This window comes from Oryzias latipes, chromosome 8 (genome assembly GCF_002234675.1).
Source record: "Oryzias latipes chromosome 8, ASM223467v1".
Taxonomy (NCBI): domain Eukaryota; kingdom Metazoa; phylum Chordata; class Actinopteri; order Beloniformes; family Adrianichthyidae; genus Oryzias; species Oryzias latipes.
Genome location: NC_019866.2, coordinates 11,722,662 through 11,739,469, shown reverse-complemented (window position 1 = coordinate 11,739,469; position 16,808 = coordinate 11,722,662). Strand labels below are relative to the sequence as shown.

General features: G+C 37.1%; 2 protein-coding genes and 1 long non-coding RNA gene across 5 annotated transcripts; 2 read left to right on the top strand and 1 right to left on the bottom strand.

Annotated features, from left to right (window-relative positions):
- Positions 1 to 1,246: 1,246 nt before the first annotated feature.
- Positions 1,247 to 3,261, bottom strand: LOC101159265. Its single transcript, XR_909161.3, has 3 exons — positions 2,868 to 3,261; positions 2,353 to 2,411; positions 1,247 to 1,919 (listed from the first exon to the last, which is right to left on the bottom strand). It is a non-coding gene; the product is annotated as an uncharacterized LOC101159265 (long non-coding RNA).
- A 571-nt stretch (positions 3,262 to 3,832) lies between these two features.
- LOC101159016 (ras-related C3 botulinum toxin substrate 1) lies at positions 3,833 to 8,830 on the top strand. The gene is made up of 6 exons (XM_004071446.4): positions 3,833 to 4,415; positions 5,533 to 5,604; positions 6,085 to 6,202; positions 6,417 to 6,479; positions 7,046 to 7,205; positions 7,326 to 8,830. Exons 1-6 carry the CDS (start codon positions 4,381 to 4,383, stop codon positions 7,454 to 7,456), a joined length of 579 nt encoding a protein of 192 aa, XP_004071494.1. The 5' UTR covers positions 3,833 to 4,380; the 3' UTR covers positions 7,457 to 8,830.
- A 3,441-nt stretch (positions 8,831 to 12,271) lies between these two features.
- On the top strand, positions 12,272 to 15,713 carry LOC101158699 (ras-related C3 botulinum toxin substrate 1). Of its 3 annotated transcripts, none has more exons than XM_020705319.2 (6): positions 12,272 to 12,456; positions 13,637 to 13,708; positions 14,265 to 14,382; positions 14,549 to 14,611; positions 15,157 to 15,316; positions 15,437 to 15,713. In XM_020705319.2, exons 1-6 carry the CDS (start codon positions 12,293 to 12,295, stop codon positions 15,565 to 15,567), a joined length of 708 nt encoding a protein of 235 aa, XP_020560978.1. In that variant the 5' UTR covers positions 12,272 to 12,292; the 3' UTR covers positions 15,568 to 15,713. The 3 variants fall into 3 exon arrangements, with proteins under 3 accessions (XP_020560978.1, XP_011476511.1, XP_020560979.1); XM_011478209.1 differs by lacking the exon at positions 12,272 to 12,456 and adding an exon at positions 12,480 to 12,731; XM_020705320.1 differs by lacking the exon at positions 12,272 to 12,456 and adding an exon at positions 13,424 to 13,518.
- Positions 15,714 to 16,808: the final 1,095 nt, after the last annotated feature.

Below are 16,808 nucleotides of genomic sequence, written 5' to 3'. Positions count from 1 at the left end.
AATTTATTATGATATAGTCTCACCCACTCTGAAACTGACTGACAGTTGCTGAATTTTGCTCATTAACCCTTGTGCACTAGGCAACATTGGAAGTTGGGTCATCTAGACCCCACTAGAAAGTGCGCTGAACATTTTTCTTCAATGATTTGTGATCTTCACTGGTGTCCATGGATTACATGAAATCCTCTTCACCTTTATCCACCTTTTTCATGGTAGGAATAACACGTCAATGGTCATCTTGACCCCATAGGATAGCACAAGGATTGTCAATGTAAAAGCACTGAAAAACGTATTGGCTGCTTCCCCCTAGTGGTCAGACAGTGCTACAACCACAACTTCTTTGGCCAGCAGAAGAAAAAGAAGTAGCACTTTTATGGTATAATATCAATTATACAGAGAAACAATCATTTACACAAAGCCCGACTGTTGTCCATTGGAAAGCTCCTGACTAGTTCAAATTGGACCAACGTTTTTTTTTTAAAGGCCAGTGATTGACTTTAATGGAACAAAGGTTTGTTTTGAAGAAAATAAAGATATAATTGCCTTGAAAGGAAACCTGAAAAAGAAACATTTTTTCAATGCGATTTTTACCAAAGAAAGGTCATAGAAAAATCTATATAAAGTAGTTCTGAGCAGTCATCTCTATGCATTTATAGAGCAGATATTGGGTTTCAGGAGGCCCTCTGATTCCAGAGATCTCAGGTTCCACTGCAAAACCAGCCCATATAAAAAGAAGTTAGATTTGTACACAAAAATACATACTTTTTTTATCAGTGGGATGAAAAAAAGAGCCAAAAATACTTTTGTCACAAGGGTTGTCAAAACCAAACAAATGCCGCACAGCTTAACAAACAATTTTCTTAAATGTTAAGGTTTTTTTTCATGATCAAAAGCTGGAAAGTTCCCTGTTAAACTAGCTCAAATCTCAAGAAAGCCTTAATTATGTGTCATTCAACTAAAATTAAACAGACATTTTTGTTTATTTTGCAAAATAAAAAATTAACATATTTTCCTAAAATTCACTTTTTGCAGTTTTCAAATGTATTTTATTAGTAGTTTTTTACGATTTTCCTGAACAATCTCAAAAGTCTAGGTCATCATACTTTGCTGCATTTTCAATGCTATGTGTAGGTGCGTATACATTTTTCTTAATTATTAGTCATTTTAAATAGTCTTATTTAACATTTTTTGTTACAGTACCTAAAACATGTTTCAAAATATGAAAAACAATAGTTCAAAGAAAAAGTTGCTCTCATTCATTTATTTCTTCAAAGTTCAACTATTTTCATTGGTGCAACAGACTCTAAATATCAGAGATCGGTGCTCAAGACCTTTTAAAATTTCCTGACAGTAAACCAATCAAACAGTTACGCAACAGTGTAAGTAATAATGATTTCATTTCTCCAGTCGTACTGAGACACAGAATCACAAAAGATGAACTTGTTAATGAGAAGAAAGCAGTGTAACATTTCTGCTTATCCTGTACATGCAAGACTTCCAGTCTAAGCGTCTCAAATTCCCTTCAAATATCTGTAAAAAACAAAAACATGTACCGCTTGTATAAGTAATCTCAACCTCACGTAAAGTGTCAGAGCCACAAACAGGCTTGTTTATATCCTGTTGTGAAGATAAACCTTTCTAAGAGGAAAGCAAAGTGCATCCAGATTTTGGCTGTGACCTGAGACACGTCGGATAAATGAGCGTACAAGCAAGAGACAATCATCTGATTTCATTCTCAATTTCTTGTTTCGTCGCTGTCAGTGAGAGAGAACAGGGCAGTCTTCACAGTTTAAACTGGATCAGTAACTACGAGGCTTATTTCCAATCCACATCCATGAGTCAGTTCTCACCGGGTTCTCCGTTTCCGCACATCATGACCACCTTTGACCGGCAAAGGCAGCACATCTCTGTGAGGCGAACTGATGAGGAGAGAAGAAGACACGTCACTTTACTGCATTGAGACACCAGCTTGATGATAATGATGGTATTTTATTTCGGACGCATACTTTAAAAGGAAAAGTAGGGGAAGATTAAAAAAAGAAATATTTGATGCAACCAATATACACTCATATAACTACACATAAACAAATATATTAATAGAAACATACACGCAGGGGAAAATCTGACCCACATTTGGCATGATTAAACCCCAACACATCCAAGTGGATCCCTGCTGGATTCAAATTTATAGTTTGGTTGTGTTTTGTATATATACATCTCTATCAATAATAACATTTCTATAGTTAGTCCTAAACTTCTATCTGTTTGGACATTGTTCCAAATTTAAACTTCTGTTCCAAGTTTGATTGTAAGAAATCACTGTCAGCCCATCTTGAGCATGGGAGGTCTTACCGTTCACTTCTTAAAGTCCAAAGGTTTGCATTAAAGACTCAATGGATTTCTATATGGACCTGTAAAAAGACAAAAACGTCACATTTTCCATTTTGCACATTCAAAGGACAAGGAAAAAAGCTGATATACTACATTTCTGTGGTATAAAAGTATCAATTATTGCTAATATTTCATATTTAAGATTGAAAAAATCTATTTTGTTGTTTCCCCTGACTGATTACACATTACAGACTACTGTTTTTTATTTTAGATCAGATACAAACACTAAATATGGGTGAATATGAACTTGTTTCACTATTGATCAAATGTCAGTAAATTATTTTTCCGATTAACAGATGATTTTCATGAACCCAGTTTTATGGGACAGCACGTAGTAGAGATTATATATCAATTTAACCTGGGATTAACTGACTATAAGAACAAAGGTTCCCTATCGAGGCCCCCCAACAGCTGTTGTTGGCATGGTGACAAGCTCACCGTGACCGTCAGTCTGAAAATAGTGTGTAAACATTTACCTGTAATCTGACGTTAAACACCATTGAGGCTACCAAGTAAAAGTAGGGGAATCGTATTCTCAGCCGCCATGCGAGATCAAAAAATATCAACAAAGTCCTCGTCAAGCCTTTGGAGAATAGTCCGTAAGTCCGACCAGCGGAGCCCGAAAACCGGAGCACCAGATACGAAAGACTCGCCATAAAAGCCCAACCCTGAGCGCTGTGTTCTTGGCTTACAAAGGCAACAGGCAAGGGGACGCTACAATGGCTGCAAGTGTTGGATGAAGCTCCATTCTTCTATCTTTCACCCTCAACGAGCTCCGTCTTTTGCTGCCGTTGTACTGGCATCTACTCCACCCTGTTAGTTTTCTACCGAGGACAGACATCGCTGCGACACACGGAAGTGCAGTAAAACCAGGATTAAATAAAACCCCGAGTAAAGACTGAAAGGACTTCCAGATCTGGGTGGTGGCTAAGGAAAAAAAAAACACGTCCTAGACACAACTACTATGGTTCTCATAAAACTAAACAAACAGAAACATAGAAGAGGTTTTTTGAGTTACTAAATATGTATATATGTTGTTTTTGCACCATTACAAAACCAGGTAAATTGGTTTGTTTTCCAGAAGTTCACTACACAAAAAATCTTGAACTGAAGCAAAGTACTACAGACTTTTTGGAAATACAATGACCAACTAATCATTGATTGTGTTACATTTTTGAAGCTAAATATCTTTGTCGTATTAGAATAGGCACACATTGACTTTTTTTTTCTTTTACTACTTTATTTTTTAATACAGTGCATGTTTGCTGGTATGGTATAATTGAATTTATCGTGGTGTAGGGGTGGGAGAGCAAGCTATCCTTCCATCTCCAAAAAAACTTTTTCAGCCTGAAAGGCATAATTCAGGGAAATTAAACAACACACCAAAAATTCCATTGTAATCGTAAATGAACCGTAGACGCGTCAAAACTGACGTCAGTTCCACCCTAGGTGTCACACCGTAAATATTCCGTCTTCGACGATTTCTTTTATTTTGTTTTCATTAAACCAAAATGTAATATTTTAGTTTTCAAATGTTATTTATATATAACTTTAAGCTTTATATTTAAGACCAGAGTAGCTGACCCTTTTTTTTACTACTAGTTTGAGGCTATCTTTTCTTTGGTTAAGGTGTCTGTGGGCGTGCGCCGGATGCCCTATCTTGTAGAGCTGGCTTCATTTTTTTTTCTCTTTAGCTATAGGGGTGGTGGCCGCTGTTTTGCTCCATAACTCATAGAGCAGCTCACGAAAGCATGGGAATGTTGCCAGGGAATTTCTGAGTTTAGTTGACCTAAAGTCCGAATTGAGTCGCCGCAACTTTATTTTCTAACAAGCCGTTCTCCGTTTAGAAAGTTTTGAGTTAGCGCGGTCGACTGTTAGCAAAGACTGTTGGGTAGTTTCACTTGAGAGGAGTTGCGGACAAAGGACAAGCTATCCGAGCTAACGTTAACTGGCTCTGGGCTAACTTAGCATTCCTGTAGCTGCGGCGCAATGCAGGCCATAAAGTGTGTCGTTGTTGGAGACGGGTAAGTTGAACCTAACTAAACTCACTGTGATATTTAACATTTAATCGACAGTTTTGGTATCAAACCCTGAAACCGCCAGTGATGTCGAAAAGTTGTCATTCGACATAAATGTTGCGTCTTATTTTTGGAGTTGTAAAGTTAGCCAAGTTATCGGTTAAATATTGGACTTTCAAGTTCTTTTCTTTTTTTTTCGAAATGTACAACATTTTGTATTGCATTTGTTTTTCCCCTGATATTACCGTTCTGGATCCAATGTTCCAGATTTTTTTATTTATTTACGCCAAAATCAGTGAATAGAGTTAGATTGATCTTAGATTTGTTTTGAAGTTATTTTTGAACAAAATGGGCAAAAATTATATGTACTTTTTCGAAGAGTTGAAATTTGTTTCTTCTTCTGTTGTATTGACACGGGCGTGTTTTTGTGTTACACAATAGTTAAATTAGTAGGTTTAGTTTGCAATATTTTAAAGACAGGATTGTCAATGAGCTAATATTGAAAGTCTGACTGATGTGTAATATGCTAGAGGTAAACACACTTGTAACGTCTTGTCGAGGGTGCGGCTGGTCCCACCGCAGCGGAGTCGTCCCTCGACCTCTCCGACTTTTGTTTTGTTTTCCGTTCCGACTTGAAGAAACTCTAAGGCACCAGTTCTCTTTAAAGTTTCAAAAGTTTAAAATATCTGCTTACTCATCAACTAGCCTGGAAGAGAAAAAAAAACCTTATTTCCTGAAATCAGTGCACTCATTCTATCAGGAGTGCTTCAATAAAACTGACATTACCTACGAGATGATAATAAATGATTAACTGGCAATTATTGATTTTTGATATTGGATTATTTTGATCCTGCTTTTATCCTACGGATGATAATGTGACTCTCAGACTTCCTCCTTTCAGTTTGTTAAAAACCAAACTTTGCGTAGTGTCCACATTTAACTTGAAACTATATTTTTAATGGTTGTAATTATTTCAAGTAACTTTGATGTTATTAAATAAAATGCTTGGACTGTTTTTAGCTTTGTAAATGTAAAATAATCGAACAACTTAAGCCTGACTTTAATGACAGCTTGTATATGTTTTATTTTCCTGAATTCTGAACATAACATTTCTCTTATTCAGTGCTGTGGGTAAGACATGTCTACTCATCAGCTACACCACCAATGCCTTTCCAGGAGAGTACATCCCCACAGTGTGAGTGTTTATTTATTCATAATGGCTAAGCTGTCTGTCATTCTTCTTCTGGACAGTTGTTGCTTAACTGTGTCTTTGTTTCATTTCTTCAACTGGTCTTATGGGGGAATATTAGTTTCCTTGTACATAAGAAGTCACTTTCTTTTTTAACAGGCAGCTGTTTGGGTTCAGAGAAGCATTTGTTATGTAAAATTACCAGAAGTGCAACCAGCTAGTTTATTTTCTTAGTTGTGGGATCTGTGGCTTTTTGGGAATTTGTCACTCAAAACACTTTGGTTCATTCTGATTATTTATAAATGTACATTCTGCTTTTATTCTGATTCAAGAACAAGCTGAAAACATGTACTGCTGATGAACAAGGCTTTGATTTTTGACCCCCAAAAAACCTGTTTGATTTATCTAATGATCATAGAAATTCAGAAATATGTAGCAAGGCTTGAATGACATAACTGAGTTTTTATGAATGCTTGATTCTCACAGGTTTGATAACTACTCTGCCAATGTTATGGTGGATGGGAAGCCGGTGAACCTGGGCCTTTGGGATACAGCTGGACAAGAAGACTACGACAGACTCCGCCCACTTTCTTACCCACAGACGGTACAATGACAAAAATAGTCAGACAAGGTGTTATTTAGTTGATAACTTTTATAAATAATTAATTGGGAGCATTTGTGGTATTCAAATGTAGAAGAGGGTTTTAAAGAAAGTTAAACAGACCACCTTAGCGATAGGTTATTTATTTTTATTTATTTTTTGCTCAACAGGAAATGAATTTCATGGACTCTGAACCTTTTTTGTCTTTGTCTTACAGGATGTGTTCCTCATCTGCTTCTCTCTTGTGAGTCCGGCCTCATTTGAAAACGTCCGTGCCAAGGTTAGTGGTGCCTGAGCAAAAAACACTAATAATACAGATGTGAACACGTTGACTTTTTTAATGTTGGTAATTAAAATACAGACCTGTGTTTTTTCATATACAGTTTATTTTTATTTTTTTGTAAAAAAAAAAAAAGTGTATTTAAAGAACAATTTCAAGAGATGTGTACTATTGATTGGCTTTTTATGTAGAAAACTGGCCCAAAACACATACATTTTATTCATATCTAAGGCTACATTTTTACTATTCCCCAATCTTCTTACTTTTTGTGTTTCTTACACTTTTTTGTTAAATATTTAAAACATCCAGCATTAACAGTAAAGTTGGATCCCAATTAAAGACACCAGCATAGCCGCGAGCATCATGGCTCTTATGTTTTGGAGAGATAGAAACGCACAGGAAACTGCACTTTCCCGAGTGGCGTAGTTTTTGTTTATCTTTCACAAAACAGGAGTGCTGCTTTTTAAGCTTATTAAGGGGGGGTAAAAAACTTTTTATCCTTAAATTGTTGCAGTTATGCAATCGGAAATATCTTTTTGTTAAAATGATTTTGTGTTTTTGTGTAGTGGTACCCAGAGGTGAGACACCACTGTCCCAACACTCCCATTATCCTGGTGGGCACCAAGTTGGATCTAAGAGATGACAAGGAAACTACGGAGAAGCTGAAGGAGAAGAAACTCTCCCCCATCACTTATCCCCAAGGTCTAGCTATGGCCAAAGAGATCGGTAGGAGTGTTTTCTCATCCTGCATGTTTTGGATGAATTTGTTGAAATAAAAGGGATCAGAAAAGAACCACTTTCTTTAGGGGACTCAAAGGCTCCTCTTGTCTTTTTTTTCTTCCTCAGGTTCTGTCAAGTACCTGGAATGCTCAGCCCTGACTCAGCGTGGCCTTAAAACGGTCTTCGATGAGGCTATTCGGGCCGTCCTGTGCCCCCCACCTGCAAAGAAGAAGAGCAAGAAGTGTTCTCTCCTTTGAGACGTCCTGCAGCACAGCAGTTAGAGGGGATGTGACTCCTAGTGGGGAGCGCGGCTGCATTCACAGGAGAAACACACTAGTATGTAAAAACAATGTGCTTCAGATTCTTTCCTTCCATAAGTGTAATTACAGCTGTTTTAATGAAAAAAAAATCAACCTAGATGTAGGAGAGGGGTTTGGACTTCAGAGAACCCTTGATAATTGTATACTGTACAGACAAAGCTATGAATTTCTTGAGGCCTTCTAAACAGATTGGATGTTTTGTAAAAAACAGTAGAATGTCTTCATTATATTCTCCCACCGGTTATCCACCTTTATCGTTTACAATCTTTGTTTTAAGTGGAAGAAATGTTGCCAAATACATTCTGCACACACTGTATTTCAAACAAAGAAAAAAAGGAGAACAGCCGATTTATTGTCAGTTAAGGATCGACCTGCTCTTCGATTAATGGCGTGTTTGTGTCACAACTTTACTCTGTGAAAGCAGTTATGTCGTCCCACTGTAAACAAAGATAAATAACCATCTTCTCGCCTCAGATTATCCTCCAAACACTTTAATCCTAATACCTGTATCTGTTCAATCCAAAAAAGAAAAGATGCCTGTAACGTTCTGAGCATTTGAGTATATTTTTGAAGGTGCAATTAATTCCAGTATTTACTGCTATCAATCAATTGGACGTACCAAAAGTATTCCCTCCTGTAGGCCCTCCTGAGATTTTTCAGCTGTTAAGGTGATTAATGACTTTATTCAAAATCAGAACAGAAATGTTCAGATGTGTTGTAACGGGGGAGTAAGAGCACATTTAACACTCTTAAGGGCATTTATCAATTTCGTTTTGCAGCACATTGATTTTTTTGTAAGCATCACTACTGGCTAAGCAATGTCACAAAGAAGAGCATTTATGTCTGCCAATAAAGGTAAATAAGTTACTGTCAGTTCGGTGTAGTAAAGAGTGTACTCATCTTTTTGTTATAATCTTGATTTGATTCTTGTATCTTTCTTCAGACGTTACACATCCTCACTGTACCATTTCACTAACACTATGAATATCTTTTTTTTTTTACTTCTACATTTAACGCTACCTTAATCTTCCTAAGAGCCTAGCTTTTTGTAATTAATGCTCTAGCATGCCTGTGCATCATATACTGAAAACTAAATTTAGAACTGCTAGTTATATATTTTTTGCCTATTTACAAAATGTATTTGAACTACTAGATCAGGGGTAAAGTACATGTTGCTCATCGGTATTGTAGCCAGATATCAAACTGTGCTGTTATTCAAGCCAATGTTGTGACGTTTTAGTTTTATGCAATAAAAAAGCTATTGTCACTTTTTGAAGAAGCCAATAAAGTAAATAAAACATTTTTTCTCCACTCGTCTGATTGTTTAATCCTAATTTTTACTAAATGACAAAAATAGTTAAATTGGTACAGTTTATGGCTCATTTGTATTGGCTGTCAAATTTGTTTTACTGTTTACCTCATAAATACACACAAAAAATGGTTATGAAAGAAAACCCCACAATAGGCACTCAAAATTTTTTTAAATATATTTTAGTCCATCATTTTCTAATAAATTGCTAAAATCAGATTATGTAGATGATGGAGCTGAATTAAACTGATTCTATTGGTAACAAATGAACATACGAGTCATAACAGTGGTGTGATTTATGTTTACTATAAGCCTTAAGAGACAAAAATGTTTGACGTGTCGACCTTTGATAGTAAATCAGGTAAAATGTCATTTTTTTTACCACGTTCTGGTAAGTGTTCGCATCAATATTAGTGATGCTACGATATTTGTTGTTAAAATATCTAAAAATTATGAGTTTGGAATTAGAAACATACTTTTTGTCATTCAAGACAACTAATCTCTTATAGGCTTTTACAGTTTTTCTCCATTGGTTTGGCTCATTTCTTAAAACAGAAATTACATTCTGAAAACTCTAAGATCATTTGGGAAAACAGTCTTAAAGTTTAGCACAACACAATAGCTCACTTGCAAAATCTAATATATCTCCCAAAACTGTTAAATCATGCTTCAAAACTAAATTCCTTTCCCATGTCAAGAGTCAGTGCCACCAAAATGGCGAAGATCCTTCTCAATTTGCATATGGCTCATTTCTTGATCAGACTGGACGTTCTCAACACTCTTGGTGCTTTTGTCAAAATAATGTGGATGGTTTAGCACAACGCCATGGTTCACCTGCCAAAGCTCATATCTCTCCCAAAACAATTCACTCATGTGTCAAAACTAACTTTCCTTCTCATTTAAAAGTCAGTGCCTCCAAAATACTTTGTCCCTTTGGCATTGTGAAGGCACTGCAAGTCAAATGATTAGATGTTTTGTCACTACAGTGTAGCAGAGGATCATTGAAATAACCCTCATGTCCACCTTTGAGTCTTAGCTCAGTCCTTTATTGACAATGGTAACTGTACTGTTTTTGTATAGCTAACCGAATACAATTTTTATTTAAAACTGAAAAAAAGAAAAGGGATTTTAGGGTAAGAGCTGCTTCTTAGGTTTAACAGCACACATTGCGCTCATACTGCCAAGTAAATTCTAACCATTATCATTCACACACATAAAGTAACTGTCATACATCAGAGTAAAAAGAAAATGTATACAGCATAATATACTTTATAAACAAACACAAACAAAAAACAATGAAAATTATATGTAGCCTACAGTGCTGTAAATAATGCTTGAGTTTCACAACTAAAAGTTTTTCACTGGTCGCTGTCCTCACCCTCCTCCTGGTCATCGTCCTCACCCTGCTGGCCATCCTCACGCTGCTGTCTGTCTGGCCACAGATTTTTGTCCACATCACAGCGTATATTCTCCCTTGCAATGCAACAAGGGAAAAACGGCGTGCATGTCGCAACCATCCCCTACACTGACCTCCTGTAATATCCTCACACGCAACATCCATTGCATGGAGCAGGGACCTCTGATCTTGAGCCCGATGCTCATACACTCTCCACCTCCAAGCGGAGAAAAACTCCTCAATAGGATTGAGGAAAGGAGAGTAAGGTGGTAGGAACACTATGACCATCCTTGGATGAGTGGTGAACCAGGCCCTGATGAGCGGGCCATGGTGGAAGTTCACATTGTCCCATACAATAACATATAGTGGTAGGTGAGGCCCTACGAGATCTCTCTCATTTTCAGGGATCAAATCAAAACGAAGGCGGTCCAAGAAAATGAGGAGCTTCTGTGTATTGTATGGGCCAAGACTGGGGATGTGAGTGGCTACACCATTCTCAGATATGGCAGCACACATAGTTATATTGCCCCCTCGCTGGCCTGGGACATCCTCCTTAGTTAGTCAAGTTCTAGTTTCACCTGATTGTCAATTGCTGTAATAAATTTATCAAATGTTCCAAGGGATTCATATATCGTATTCATGGTATTATTTTCTTGACTAATTTTGACAATTGTGCATGTGATGACTGACACAATGAAATGATGCTGACTCATTTTGGAGCGAACAACCATTAGACTGAGAATCAACAATCAGTTTAGATCAACAAGATCTATTCACTTGGAAATTGTGCCAAATGAAGGCTACCTGTACTTAATCACTTGCAAAGATGTACTGTACATTGAGACATGTACGAAGACATTTGCAATTTGATGAAACTAATGAGAAATGCCATTCTGTGAACAACTGCCAAGGGGTTTGGAGATTTGTCCATGTTGTTTTGAGAATGTAAATTCTGTTTCAAGAAAAGAGCCAAACCAATGGAGAAAAACTGTAAAACAGAATTTTTATACATGTAAATTATTTTCTTTACATTTTTTTCTTGCTAGTAATACAAATGACACAGATCTGAAAGACTTTGGCTTTCTACTTACAAACTTGTCACATAAGCTTAATTTAAAGTGTAAGTCATGGAAATGTTTATTTAACCTTTATGATTAACACTTTTTTGACATATTTTATATTAACTAAAGTTTGGTACATTGTAATCACCCCACTTCGTCGGTATGAACCATCTTTGCCATCCTGGTAAAATATTCTGGACACACCACTACCAGTTTGGGCGTGACACTGGCATGTGCAGCATTTTCGTGCTCTTGCCCCATCTGTACATCGCCCAAGAGCACTTATTCTTAAAGTAAAACATTAATAAATAGCAAGTAGCATTTTTTTTCTTCATTAAACTAAAGGACTCATTTAAAGGCCAGTTATTGGGGATTTTCCCACTGTGTTCAAATCATGAGTGGATTGTGCGATGTTTAAAAAAAGAGTTGAAAGGCCTGAATCTCAGCATCTCAAAAAGTAAAAATAAAGCATAAAGCAGTGCTGCCTGTTTTGAAGTAGTCACGTGATTTGCTCCCGGGACTTCCTGGTTTGGCCCATTTTTTTCACACAGGAACAACTGTACATCCAAAGTAAACACCAGGGGAATAAATACACAAAAACAAACTTGATTTAAATTAAATTATAGAGCTGAGCAAAATGGCATGTTTTCATTGATATTGTGTTTGTCCTGGGGGAAATGGAACGTAAGTCAAATCTGGGCTGATAAATTAAAAAAAATTAGGAACTTTATTGCTAAATTTAGTTAATAGAATATAATACTTGGTTAGTAAAATTGGGAGATTTATTAAATAAAATTAAGATGAAAGTGTATTATCATAATTAATTAAACCAAATAAGATGTTTTTTTCCGTGTTAAAGTAAAAAGTGTGTAAATTTTAGTTTTTATTTGTTAATTTGTCCCACATTTTTTCAGTGTACTTACAAGGCCAAAGATAAAATTGAAAACAGAACTATTTTTAGTAATAACCTTTTAGCCTTTGCATTTACTGATTTGTTGATTCGGACCATGACAAGAAGTCAACGTCATTTATCACGTGACCCTTGCAACACCAATCGCAGCATCTTGAAGTCAAGCGGCCACTTTGAAGCTTTATCTCGGAGAGTGGGTGATTGCCATCCCCGGTATGCCCTGAACATAACTTCTAAGGAAGCGCTTAGGAATGTTGCGAGGTAAGTCTGAATTGTGTTACTGTACAGTTTTTCCCCTCCATATGTGTTTGTGTTGCTCGAAAAGCTGTTAGCAGGCGGCTACTATACTGTTTTATAGGCGAAAAGTTGTGGACGAAGAAAGTGACGTTTCCCGCTGTTGGCTAGCTTAGCATTATCGGTCAAATGGCTCATATACAAACAGAAACTAGACGTGGTACTCTTACTTCGAAGACTTCAAACAAAAGGCTTAGCCGCTGCGAATTACAGACCATAAAGTGTGTCACCGTCGGTGACAGGTAAGTTAACATTATTAGCTAAAGTTGTGTTTCAAACGGCCATATTTTTGTTGGCAAAAACGATACAGGAAATTCATAGTACACAGATAAAAAAAACTATTAAAAAATAGTACAAATATTGAATGTTTGAATTGGGATGAATTCCTATAGAAATGTTTGAGAACTGTTAAAATTCTTTTAAAAAGCTGACAGGGCAGCTGGTTGTCTTCTTTACCCTCCCTGTTTCTAGTGAACTACTGCCCTGCTTGTTTTGCCGAATGCAGCGAACCCCGCTGTTTAATTTCTGATGAGGTGCATTAAGTGAACCCAGTTTCTGATTGGCTGAAAACACCGGATCCAGGTGACCAGTAATTACTGAAGCAGGGTTCACCCGAAAACGAGCAGGGCAGTAGTTCAGCAAGAACAGGGTTGGAGACCACACAGGACTGTGATGGTGACTCTGGAGTTCTCTCCTGTTTGCACCTGTTTCTGTGGTTTACACAGTATGTTAGAACAGTGCTTCCCAACCTTTTATTCTTGGGGCACACTCTCCTGTGTGTTTTCTAGCTTCTCCTGCTTAATCGCAGCTGCCTTTGATGAGTGCCACTGCAAAGTCTTTACAAAAGTCAACAATGAGCTAAATCCTGTGCATTTGAATAGCGTAGCATCAAAAACATGCAGGACAATGTGCTTCCAGTACCAGGGTTGGGAAACATGGAATACTCTCTATGAAGCAGTGCTGGAACACCAGCAGATTATCAAAGTTTGTTTCTTTAAAATGGTCTACAACACCATTCAAAACTTTTTGGTATTTGTCCAGTGACATTTCCTATTGGGATCCTACTTGTTTCATATCTGACGTAACAAGCTTGTGATGGGTTTTTTTTTTCCTCTCCAAACACCGAACAACCCCTTTTCCTTCTCAGTTGTGTAGGTAAGACCTGTCTCCTCAACAGCTACACCACCAATTCCTTTCTTGAGCACTGCATTCCTACAGTGTGAGTATCTGAAACTGCAATCTTTTATTCCTCAGCTGCTTACATTGTGGGTTATTTGCTTCTTTGTGTGTTAGTGGTATGAATCTCTGCTGTAGACTGTCATTAACTCAGAGAAATGTATTTCAGGAAGTTGTGAGTAAAGCCTGATCCTTAAGAGGTTTTTGACCAGCTAGTTCTGTTTTTTCTTTTTCAAGTTTTGTGAACTGACTGCTGGACTTTGGTAAACCCTGTTTTTTTTAGTGTTTTTAAATACAAGCGTTAAAAACAGCAGAGGTATACTAAAGCGAAATGGGTAGTTTCTCTTAAAAAAATTACAACTATTATAAAAGACTAAACACTGTACTCATTTATTTGGATTTGTATGTCCCTGCTAAATTACTCAGTTAATTCATATTTAAATGATAAGGTTAATTTAACAGTTCATATCTGATTTGTGTTTTTTATTTATTTCAGTTCTAGGAGTTTTATAACCAGAGTTGGTGAACTAAACAAAAGTGTTCAAGTGTACACTGTTATATTTTTTTTTAATCAATCCTTACTGTTCATTTCTTCTCAGGTTTGATGAGTACTTAGCTGACGTTGTACTGGATGGTAGACTGGTTTCTTTGCACCTTTGGGACACAGGAGGACGGCCCGATAATGACAAACTTCGCCCGCTCTCACACGCAGAAACGGTACAATGACAGTCAAGCAGACAATTGATTGTTCAGTTGATAACTAAATTGATTGATTTGAAATATTTCTGATAAATCAAGGAAAGCAGTTTTAAGAAAATATGAACGGGCATATATCAGCTTTATTTCTTTCAGAAAGGTTTACATGTTCTCTTTGTCTAAGCAGGATGTGTTCCTCGTCTGCTTTTCGCTCGTCTGTCCTGCCTCTTTTCATAATGTTTCTGCCAAGGTGAGTAGTCCCTGTTCAGGTAATGAAGAAAACCATCTGCTTTTAGCAGCAGTGGGATACTCCATGAAAGGATGCATTTAAGCCATTGTGGTAATTTCGTGCAGTGTAGCTCAACTGTATCAATAATTCTTTCTGAATTATTTTTAAGTGTCTTTAAGCCTTTTGTGAATTTTCTGTTAGCAGTTTAAATAAAGTTGTAAGTCATTTGATGAGGTCAAAAATAACCAAATGGTGATAAAACAGCTAAACGTCTGACGCTAAAACTAGTATGAAGTCCTGATGCATGAAACTGCTTCTGGTAAATCTAAGGAATTCTATTTAAAGTTTTCTGATTAAAAATCCAATAAACAAATGAGGAAGATCAGCAATCAACAGTTGGATGATTGCAGCTACAAGGTTGTAGGTCATACAATTTTCAAAATTACTCATTTTAACATATTTCATTTGTGTTAATAGAAGCAGTATTTTTTTTATTTTTTTTACTTTTACCAAGGTAGGATGTTTTAGAGAGTTATGTACATCTTGAAATGGCTGTTTTTGTGTAGTGGTACCCAGAGGTGAGACACCACTGTCCCAACACTCCCATTATCCTGGTGGGCACCAAGTTGGATCTAAGAGATGACAAGGAAACTACGGAGAAGCTGAAGGAGAAGAAACTCTCCCCCATCACTTATCCCCAAGGTCTAGCTATGGCCAAAGAGATCGGTAGGAGTGTTTTCTCATCCTGCATGTTTTGGATGAATTTGTTGAAATAAAAGGGATCAGAAAAGAACCACTTTCTTTAGGGGACTCAAAGGCTCCTCTTGTCTTTTTTTTCTTCCTCAGGTTCTGTCAAGTACCTGGAATGCTCAGCCCTGACTCAGCGTGGCCTTAAAACGGTCTTCGATGAGGCTATTCGGGCCGTCCTGTGCCCCCCACCTGCAAAGAAGAAGAGCAAGAAGTGTTCTCTCCTTTGAGACGTCCTGCAGCACAGCAGTTAGAGGGGATGTGACTCCTAGTGGGGAGCGCGGCTGCATTCACAGGAGAAACACACTAGTATGTAAAAACAATGTGCTTCAGATTCTTTCCTTCCATAAATGTAATTACAGCTGTTTTAATGAAAGTTTTATTAATAGAAACCTTCATTGCATACTGTACAGACAAAGCTATGAATTTGATGTTGATCTTTGTATATAAATAAAATCTATATTTGGTACATTTGCTTGAAAAAAATGTATTTGATGCTTTTTCACAAAAGTTAAATGGCAGGGAATGCACAAGGAGGTGTAGTGGTTTGCACTCTCAACTAACCGTGAGATGGTGCTGGTTTAAATCCATGTTCTATTAGAATGGGTGGTTGAGACACAATATCCTAAATTGCCCCTCAGGTAGCTGAGTGTGTGTGTGTGTGTGTGTGTGTGTGTACCCCACTTTCACCTGACAGTAGCCAGTTGGCTTCCTCCAACACTTTAACCCTGCTCAGAATCAGCAGGTATAACCCAAAAGATGAATGAAGGTTTACATTTTTAACCTGAAGTGGAAGTCTGAATGTCTGACTTTGTTGCCACGGTAGCCGAGTGAATCTAACTTGTTGGGGAGCGAGATTACCAAACGGAACTGAGCTTTATTTTGGCTTCTCGCACATGAGTCGGCAGGATCTATAGGAACCACAGGATTATTTTGTTTTGGTTCCACAGAATTCATGTAGAAGTGCAGATCAGAGTGAATTCCATTTTGGAGTAAATAATGCCATCTTGGCAACTTTTGTTGGTAAGGTAGAAAAAGCTGCAGGTAAATTAAACATTTTTAGCAAAATGCAGACAATTTTAGACACGCATGTAGTAAAATCTCTTCTGTAGGATCATTTGGGATGCATACCAACATATAAAGTTAAGGTTGTGAATTTGTCAGAAAATACCTGACACTTTGGTGGTTGAAGTTACTCCCAATAATCTGAGTTAAGTTAAGCAGCATCCTGACGAACAAATGTGTTATTTAGGGTAAAAACACAATGTATTACTCCATTGACGTCTTTTTTGGTCGACTGGATTATCCTGGTCGGTGCTGATTGAGCTTTAGTTTAAAACCATAAAAGGTTGATGAAGCTTTTAGGATTTCATCAGTCAGTTTTTGTTCTTAAAAGAATTTGCATTCAGGGACTGTCATTAATTTTATAACCACTGATTTCTAAACAATCCCATCTGCACTCTACACAAAC

Excerpts from the sequence above, each read along its gene's own strand:
- LOC101159016 (XM_004071446.4), top strand. The coding sequence starts at position 4,381 with ATGCAGGCCATAAAGTGTGTCGTTGTTGGAGACGG. Across the intron at positions 4,416-5,532 it reads TGTGTCGTTGTTGGAGACGG|TGCTGTGGGTAAGACATGTC; the intron begins GTAAGTTGAACC and ends TCTCTTATTCAG. Across the intron at positions 6,480-7,045 it reads TTGAAAACGTCCGTGCCAAG|TGGTACCCAGAGGTGAGACA; the intron begins GTTAGTGGTGCC and ends GTTTTTGTGTAG.
- LOC101158699 (XM_020705319.2), top strand. The coding sequence starts at position 12,293 with ATGACAAGAAGTCAACGTCATTTATCACGTGACCCTTGCAACACCAAT. Across the intron at positions 12,457-13,636 it reads GCGCTTAGGAATGTTGCGAG|TTGTGTAGGTAAGACCTGTC; the intron begins GTAAGTCTGAAT and ends TTTCCTTCTCAG. Across the intron at positions 14,383-14,548 it reads CGCTCTCACACGCAGAAACG|GATGTGTTCCTCGTCTGCTT; the intron begins GTACAATGACAG and ends TTGTCTAAGCAG.